Here is a 9,565-nt window from a genome sequence, read left to right on the forward strand (position 1 = left end):
TCAGACAGACATTGTCAAATGCACGCTCTGTCATAACTTGGTTACTTAATACAGCTTTCTTTTTTGCTTTCTTTTTTTTTTTTTTACCTTAAAGCATTACTGGGAGTGGACCATTACTTAAAGCCCCCCGATTAGTCCTGGAAAAGCAGCAATCACCAGATGGCATTTTCCTCTACAACGGCGGCAAGTTCACAGGAAGTTCTCAAAGAACCATCACGAGTGAAGGACAAGGTTTCTCCAAAAGCATCCTAGAAAAACAGAAACTTATTATAAGCAGGCACCATCCCCCAACTGAAAGACACCATGCACTTGGAAATCACATCTCACAAATGTTCCCAGAGAGCAACAATATCTCTCAAAGGGCGGGAGTGTCTTTTTCATTCTCTAAAAAGGTCCCTTTGAAGCTTGAGTCCTCAGCATCAGTCTTCAGTGAGAACTCTGAAGAAGGAAATGACTGTAGTGAGTCCCCCAGCCATAAAAAAAAGCAAATAATTGAGGGCTGTCATTCTGTCACACTTTTGGAGGAGCAACTGAAAGCAAGTTTGGATAAAGAGTCACCTATTACACAACACGGAATGGATTGGGATAACAGTGCCTCAAGTCACATAGCTGCAAAACCTAAAATGCTAAAGGAAAATGAGAAAAGTAGTGATAGGCAATCAGAAGAAAAATTCAGATCTAATCCTTTATTTTCTAAAGTCAAAATACCACTTTCAAATTTGAATTTTTCTGCTTCACTGAAAGAAACAGAGCAAGAGAGCAACCTGAATGAATCTGAACAATTCTCAGAAAATCCCATTTCATCTTCATGGCAAGCTAGCAATTTCTGTACACAGCTGAACACCTACAAGCACAGCAATGCCCACCTACCAGACCATCTATCTGAGCTCCCACGACAGCCAGCAGCTGAGCTGAACAACATTGATGACAGTTCTGGAGTGATAAAAAAAGAAAGACCTTTGGAGATTACAGAAACCACAGATGGAAATATGGGAACACTTGCAAAGGAGAACATGGCTAAAGAATTCAAGCCCCAGACATTCCCTTTCCTCCATGTAGTGAGCAAAGATGGCACCACTGCTCTGCAGTGGCCCACAGAATTACTTTTGTTTACAAAAACTGAGCCCCATATTTCATATGGCTGTAATCCATTGTATTTTGACTTCAGACTCTCTTTAAATCACAGGGAGGGTAAACAGCGTGAAACAAACAAAGCAAGCTGTAAAGAGCTCTCTAAAAATAAGATTGTAGATGAATATGAACCCTCAGGTTTAATAAAACACAAGAAAATGTCAAATGAACAAGATAATCAGTTGTTGAAACCAAAGAAGATGAAAGGTTCCCTAAACACAAGAAAGGCCAAGCAAAAAGCTGAGTCAGATGTAGGGAAAGAAATGAATGAAAACAGTCGAAAATGCATTGCAGATTATTTGAATGAAAATATACCCAAAGTGCCTGCTTACCTTGATGTCTCACAAAAGGATTATGTGACAGAAAAAAGTCTTTATACAACAACATTGAGAAGACCTTTAAAAAATAATTTCCATGGCTGTGAAAGTAAAACTCAGAACATTCGAAATGAAAGCATGTCCTTTTCTGCTTTTATGTCTAGGATTAAAAAATCTGAATCTTCAAAATGTCATTTAATTGATTCTGAAGAAAAGCATGACAACCAAAGTGACTCCAGATCCCTTCAAGATGTGGTCAGCTGCAGCAGTGATATAAGTGACAGCGGAAAAGATTCTAGTGGAAGTTTCTTTAGTTGTAAATCCAGTTCAAACAGCAGGTATTCAGATAATGAACGATGTGGAAGTTACACAAGATGCTGGAGAGTCTCATCTCCTCAAAAGTCCTCGTCTGGCAGACATTCCAGCTATTCTGACACTTCAGTTAGCAGTACAAGTAGCTACATGAGCTACACGAGTCCCACATCAAACAATCACAGAAGAAATAATTTGCTTTGTTGTTGTAAAAGAAAAAGCAAGACAGATGAAAGGCACAAATGTAAACACAGAAAGCACAAGTGTATTCTCACTTCAGATGATACAGATGAGGATAATCTTTGTGATAGTAGAAGTCACAGAACTAAAAACTGCATTCAGAGTGGCACAATTAAATATCAAAAAAGCTCAAGACTTAAAGTTCTACAAATCAGAGACAGATCTAAACACAGCAGATGTAGACATCAGCATTTTGGCAAAGTGCATAGTAGGAGTAGAAACTACCACAAATCCAAAAGTGGTTCCACCAGTGATTCAAGAAGCAGTGAAAGATCATCTAGCAGCAGAATGTCAAGAGGCAGCAGTTCAGGATCCTTCTCAAAAGAGACTGACAACTGTGACAATAAAACAAAAGAGGATGCTGAGAGAGGTTCTAATGTTGAACCAGGAAAAGCTGAAACTGCACATTCCAACTCTTTGAATGTGAATAACCAGTCTAAAATGTTTGCCACCTGCTCTTCCAAAAACGTGGCAAAAGACATATGGGGAAAAAGAAAGTCAATGACAGCCAAGTTGCTTTTAGAAAGAGTGCAGTCTAAGAAAACCCAGGAACAAATGCATGATTCAGAGAGATTTTCAATCAGTAGTGGGGTAGAATTAAAGGATCACTCACAAAGTCACTTTGCTCTTCAATTTTCATCATCAGTAGATGACACTGCAATGTTACCTTTGCCAGAGAAAGTGCTAAGCATTGGTGAAAATGACATGGGACATAATGAAATCAGTTCATTGGAAAACAGTGAGAAGAAAAACAACTCAGAAGCATCAGAGAAAACTAATGTTGCTCTTTCACCTGGAACTGATTATGATCATTGTTTTCTTAAAGACATAATTCAAATTGAAACAGGCTATCAGAGCCCAAGCATAAAAAGGAACACAGCAATAAAGGAACAAACCAATCTCTTCATTACTGAAATGCAGCCCTTTATACAAAGCTGTGATCCAGTACCAAATGATTTCCCTGGTGCTTTTCCCTCCAATAGATATTCTGTTGCTAATTCGACAGAGACCAAAGAAGAACTACATGATGTAAACATGGACTTGAACCGGGCAGAAGGCAGTTCAGACTCTTTTTGTGATAATGCTATGCAGAAGTATGGTGACACACTAAATGACCTACAAGTGTACAGTAAATCCACCTCCCCTCCTTTAACACAGCAGCCTATCACATTTACACCAGAAGAAGTAGACAAATACAGGTTGCTGCAGATGCAAGCCCAGCAGCACATGCAGAAACAACTTCTGGCAAAACATCTGAAAGTTTTGCCTGCCCCAAGACCAGCTGCCTTCTCTGCAACACCAGCAGTTCCTGCCCTCCCTGTTCAGCAGCAGGCTACTGTCACCACCATCCACCACACGCTGCTGCAACGCTTTGCTGTCTCAGCATCTGTGCACCCCCACGGCAGCCATCTCTCCTTGGCACCCCTCCATCCCCTCTCTCAGGCCCATTTTGCCCCTATATCCCTGTCTCCATTAGTACCAACCCTCATCCCCACCCATTCTGCTTTGCTGACGGGACATCCACTGCATTTAGTTTCTACCACTCCTCTCCACCCTTCCCCACTCTCCTTCCCTGCGCTGCCACATGCTGCATATATCCCAGCCTTATTTACACCACACCTGAACACAGCCACACCCTCTGCTATACACTCAAATCTCTTAGTTCATCCCTTATTCCAAGGACAAGACCCCCATCACTATTCTTGTTCTATCCAGACCCAACAGTTACCTACAGCAAAAGAAGTTTTCAGTGTTTCTAGCTACTTAAACTAGCCCAAATGATTTCGCCATGGCTCCAACCCCAAATTTAAATAAAATTAAGCATTCAGCATTCAGTCACATCCAAGGGGAAACCTGCTGTTTTGATGAGAGCACAACAGCAACAGTTTTAAAGTCCACAATCTGGCTGACAGCATATGAATGTTGATTTTATTCTTGTATCACTGAGGAAAAGCTGCTATAAAGCCTTTCATGATGCCATCACAAGAAGGATGGGTGGCCAGTGTCACTCTACAGAATGTTTTAAAAGAATAGCGTGAAGTAGGACTGTCAGTAGGAAAGGGAACACAGCACCCAGACAGAATGAGATCAACATCAACACTGATGAGGGATTTAAAGTAGCACAATTTAAGGTTGAGCAATCTTGACACACCTCACAGATTTGAGTTTCTGAGTTTGTGTATGAAATGGTTCCTGGTTTGTTTAAGGTATGTTAGACTGAGCAAAAATAAGGTGCCTGGGACCAGCAGACGCTGGGGCTGTCTCCTGGCCAAAGTAAGCTGGAGAGGCTCAGAGGGAGGGGTGATGAGTTCACACTAGAAGATGAGGACCACAACAACATCTTGAAGACACTTTAGTGATTTCATCCCTGCATATGTTGCTTGGACAGTGTAAAGGGACTGCAGTCAGGCCATGGGTACATAACAAAATATTCCCTTAGCACAGGGAGCTCTGTGCTGGCAGAAGCAGGCTGCTTCTTTTGTCTCTGAGCCAAGCATCCACGAAGGCTCTCCGAGAAGCCAAGTTCTTTGGCACTGACTGTGTATGGCTGTGTCACAAGGCACGTCAGGGTGAGCCACACCAGCCCAGAACTGCCAAGCAGCAGGGTTGGCTTTGAACCTCAGTGGTCCTTGGCCAAAACTGCAACATGTTTTTCCTACCAAACTGAGCTCTGATGTGTGGAAGAATCTTTCCCAAAGAATGTGTAAATATTTTCATCCCTCTCACAAACAACAGAAACAATTGGCTGGGTCTTATAAAATCATGCTGATATTCATAAAGACACAGAAGTAAAATTTTGATCTAAAACTGGGTCTACAGGATCAGAGAAAAACTTGTTCAAGTACTCAGCATTTAAAAGTACATTGAATCTAAATAAATATGTCAAGATTCTCGCATGGCTTCCCAAAATCTCAACAAGTAAATTGAAATTACAAATCCAAAAATGAATGCATGTATCCAACCTTCAGAGTAATGTGTGGCTGAAATTGTTCGTAATAACTGTGTGTCTGGAAATAGGTGAAGGCTTCAGCATCTCTTTGAATGGCATAGTTTGACTTTTTTTATAAGGTTTCTAACTGAACACTGGATATTTAGCATGAAATTAGTTCATAATAATGGTTAGACTGCAGGCATGCTTCCCAATAAAATTGGGTCATGAGGTATCCAACAGACAGTACCTGTTTGTTTGGATTCAAAAATTTGAAATTATTTCAGTTCATTTGCAATTAAGGTAGTGCACAAAATGTATCTTTCAGAATCAATATAGAACATATTGAAAAACCTTTGGAGGAATTTTATTCCATTATATTCATCTAACTGAAGAAGCTGAAAAATCTAATTGCAAATAAGTTGTGTCTTTAAAATACAACGGGACCAATTTTTTGTTTGTTTGTTTTAATCAAAATACATCGATCCATTACAATAAAATGGAATTGTTTTAGTTTCTGTCTTTCTGTAGCTTCTTCAGCATAAACTGATAATATGCCAAACTTTCCCAATCACTTCACAAGTTGTGACTGCTGTTTTTTTATTGTCCAAGTAGCTTTAAATATTTGATGGTTTAGCTATTGAAAAAAAAAAAATTAGAAAAAAATACAGACACTATGCAGAAGCAAAAGATTTTGGTGTTGAAAATGGTTGGTGGCACTAGCATCCTCAAACATATTTTGGTTTGTTTCCCAATTTTTTTTAGTCTCATTAACAAAATGGATTCAATCCATTTTGGTGTTACTTATCTGTATGTAAGTAGCATATAAATTATAGCTTTTCTCATTTAAATTGTAGAGTAATTCTTTAATTGAAATTATTGCTTCAGAATTGAGGAAGTAAAAAAATGGAAAACTAAATGTTTCCAGAGTTTAAGAATTGTTCCTTTCAATTTTGGCTGAAAAATTACCCAAAATGAGATCTGAATTTACATATAGTTTCTGTGCTTCTATAACTTTATTTTCTGAGAACCAAACATATTTCAGTTACTCTGACTTAACATCTCCAAAAATCATTGCTTGCTTAGATGGAGATCACTTGGAAACATTAGTCATAAGTCTGTAGAAACATTCTGAAGTGGACATCTAAAGTAGCAGGTCAAGCTGTGCCCTAGAAGGGGCTGACTGGGTTGTGTGGTCATCACCAGCAGTCCAGGGATAATACCAGCATAAAAAATGCATTTCCAGCCCCACAAGCTTTTAAATTTTTTGGGACCAGTTTCATCTCTATTGAAGTAAACTCAGCTGTCCTCATTGGATATAAGAGTTCATTTGTATCCTAAGTAGATAACACCAAAAGAAAAATATGCAACTGAAGGAATGATAGACTGATTTCATCTTTAATGTGTGCACACATATTTTGTATTCTACTTCCACCAGACAATGTTAACACTGTAGGAATTTCTGTGCAAGAAACCTGAACAAATCAAACTTAACCATACCCTACTACATAGATCATTTATAAAAAAATATGCATTTGTTTCCCTTAATGTCTGCACCATACAATGGGACTTTAGAAGAAATGAAATCATAGGATTTCCAAGCATCATTGTACATGCCAACAGGGTAAGGCAAATAAATTGGCAATGAGGATTAAATTTAATTCTTGGAACAATGGAAATTAGAATTTTGACATGTTTTAATGGAGAGGAAAAGAGATATTAAGAACAGAAAGAGCACAGCAGAAAAACAGTAATCACTGATTACCAAACAAAGGCAATGTCCTAGTGCACAGAAGGGATTTTCTTGGAGAAATGTTATAAAGCTCTTGACACAGCTGAAATTATATATTTTGTCTAATTGCTGCCAAATTTTTTTCATCAGCAATGTACTTTAAATATGTATCATTGTAATAATTAAAAGCATTATTGAGCCTGATATATGGAGCCATGTTAAATTTTGGTTTTATTTAAACAGATTTTAAAAAGAGTTACAGTATCATTATGGCAGTGATACACACACACCAAGTTAATAATCTATTTTAGCTTGATTATGTATTCTTGATACATAATCCAAGGAAAGCGGTCATCCACACCTTAAAATTCCAATAAAAAAAAAATTTCCTGAGTTACACCATGATAAATTTTTGTTGTTGTTCAGGACTTCATTTTTATCTGATGAACTTCTGGAATACATTCAACACGTATTTTTGTTGTGCAGATTTGCATAAAAATGCCATTTGATCAGGTTGATTTTAAAAGTGTCAAGTTTATATTTGAACCTGGATAATATTCTGGCTAGTATAATATGTAAACTAGTAATTTTGTTTTGTATTCTCTGTATAAAGTGTTTTATATTATACAGTAGCTAAGTGAATTGCACTATTGTACATGCAATGCGTCTTTTTTTTTAGCTTATTCAAGGAATCCCTGGGAATGTAGTTTAATGCAATAATATTTTTTTTCAATAAAAAGGCTTACTGGTATAAAGAGTGTCAGTCATGTATTTTTAATGTAAAGCATACCAAAAGGCTACAACCTAATAAAATGCAGAATGGTGCAGACGTATTCTGTATTTTAATCTCCAGAACTGAAATATGTTAAATTCATTCCTGTGGTTATAATCCTGAAGTTTCTTAGAATGTTTCCTAAAGATTTTAGTATGTGTCACAAAAGTGGGTTGTTTAAATGGAAATGAAAATAAATATTCCTTAAAAAAATTATTCTATCTATGTGGTTTTTCCAAGGACTTTTGATGAACCAATATCCTCCTGAGTACTTTTTTGCACTAATCAGTTTATTAGAATTATATTTACAACTCATCTGTCTGGTTTCCCAAATAATTGTATAGCAGGTCCTTTGGTAAAGAATCTAACAGTAGGATCTACAAATGTGTCATTTATTCACGCTTTAATCATTCTTTAAATCTTCAAACAGTCATGACAAGTATCACTTTATCCCATGTTTTCCCTATTACCTTGTACTTTTCCAGTTTGTTTATTGCAACCTTTTCCATCCACCTTTCATTTATATTGTTTTCTGACACAAGGCTTTTGGTCATAGAGTTACTCAGCTGCAGTGGTCCCAGACCTGTTGCTGTACTATTTGTAAGGCTACTTATTCCCATCACTGGATAGTTTCATAAATCTCTTGTCTCCAGGTGAGCACAAAGACTGAAGGAAGGTAAAAAAACAAGTGTCTGCAGGTCTGTAGTAGATAAAACTCTCTCTTTTGAGGTCAGATATGACAGAGGTTATATTCGGTCCAGTCTGTGTAGCTGGAAATACCTTGGCCAATCTCTGGGACCAAATTAATCTACCATGCAGGAACATGCCATGACTTGGGCATTCTATAAAATCTTGAAACCATGGCAAATCCACAGAGACATAATTGACACAGTGTATCTAATTCCATTCAATTTTTTTTTCCTTTTAGCTATTTAATAATAAAACCAAAATTCATAATGAGACAAATATATAAAATGTGTGTCTGAAGGAAATTAATATCTATGACATTACTGTTAACTCTTGTAGGCTTTCAGCTGAGATTAGATCCCATCTGTTTGCTGCTGAACAAATCTTGGTACAAGCAGGGAAAAAAACAAAAACAGAAACAAAAAACATATTAAAAAAAAAAATCACTCACCACTACTTCCCTGGTGGAAAGTAAGTGTATAACCTCATTATGCAAAGTAAGCATCTTTATATGTATTTTATGCAGAAATATAAAGAATCACCATGAATGTAGCTCATTACCTCTCTCTTTCTGGACACTAGGCAGAGCGTGTGTGGGAATAACAGGAATTTGCAAGTCAGTGAACTGCACTGCTGCCATGCTGGGTTTGGGGTATACTGTTGTGATGTGCCTGAATATTTCACTGCCCCAGGGCTAAGGGGAATTGGCTCATTAGTATTTCAGGTTGTGAAAATACTCTCACTGTCTTCAGGACCACCAGGATGAGCTGTAGTCAACATGTTGCTTGTCTATAAAAGCATGTGGTAATGTTAACATACTTTTCATTATTCTTCAATGAAGAGATTATTTTCTTCAACAGAAAACACAGAAGGCACTAAACTGCCAATTACAGAAATTATAGACAGAAATAAATCTACAGTTACACTAATGGCCATTTACTTTAAACATGTACAGCTTAACAGTGACCAATCTGTTTTTCAAATGTGTTTAAAAGCACTCTTGGCTGAGATGTCAAGCAGTAGATACACAACTGTCTTAAAAGAAGATTCAGCCCAAACTCCTTTTTTATGACCTAGCTATGAAACCCTCAAAATAAAGATAAGATTGAAAAGCTTGTTAGACTTCCACCAAGTAGTATAAGCAGTTCTGCTGCCTCTCTCCACTTAAGTGCACATCTGAAACTTATATTACGCAAAAAAATCAATATTTTGTTCTTGCAAACCAATAAAAATTTTAGACCAAATAATTTTGTCTTTTGCAAATCAATAAATTAAATGTATTTATCAATTTTTATATAAAACTATTTTGTGTACTCCAAGCTGTGTATGAGTAAAATCAGCACCATTAATAAATAAGTCATCAAGAACAGAATGAGATAATTAGTTTCAGAGGAGCTATAAACCAACCATACCTATTAAAGCAATATGTTCTATACAAAAATGGC

At 37.1% G+C, this 9,565-nt stretch overlaps 1 protein-coding gene across 1 annotated transcript in view; it reads left to right on the forward strand.

Moving 5' to 3' along the window:
- Positions 1 to 3,773, forward strand: part of ZNF804B (zinc finger protein 804B) — a 221,845-nt gene extending 218,072 nt beyond the window's left edge. The window contains exon 4 of the mRNA XM_062494763.1: positions 95 to 3,773. Coding sequence (XP_062350747.1) covers positions 95 to 3,773 — 3,679 coding nt within the window. The remainder of the gene's footprint in view (positions 1 to 94) is intronic.
- The last annotated feature ends 5,792 nt before the right edge of the window (positions 3,774 to 9,565 follow it).

This window comes from Cinclus cinclus, chromosome 1, assembly GCF_963662255.1.
Source record: "Cinclus cinclus chromosome 1, bCinCin1.1, whole genome shotgun sequence".
Taxonomy (NCBI): Eukaryota; Metazoa; Chordata; class Aves; order Passeriformes; family Cinclidae; genus Cinclus; species Cinclus cinclus.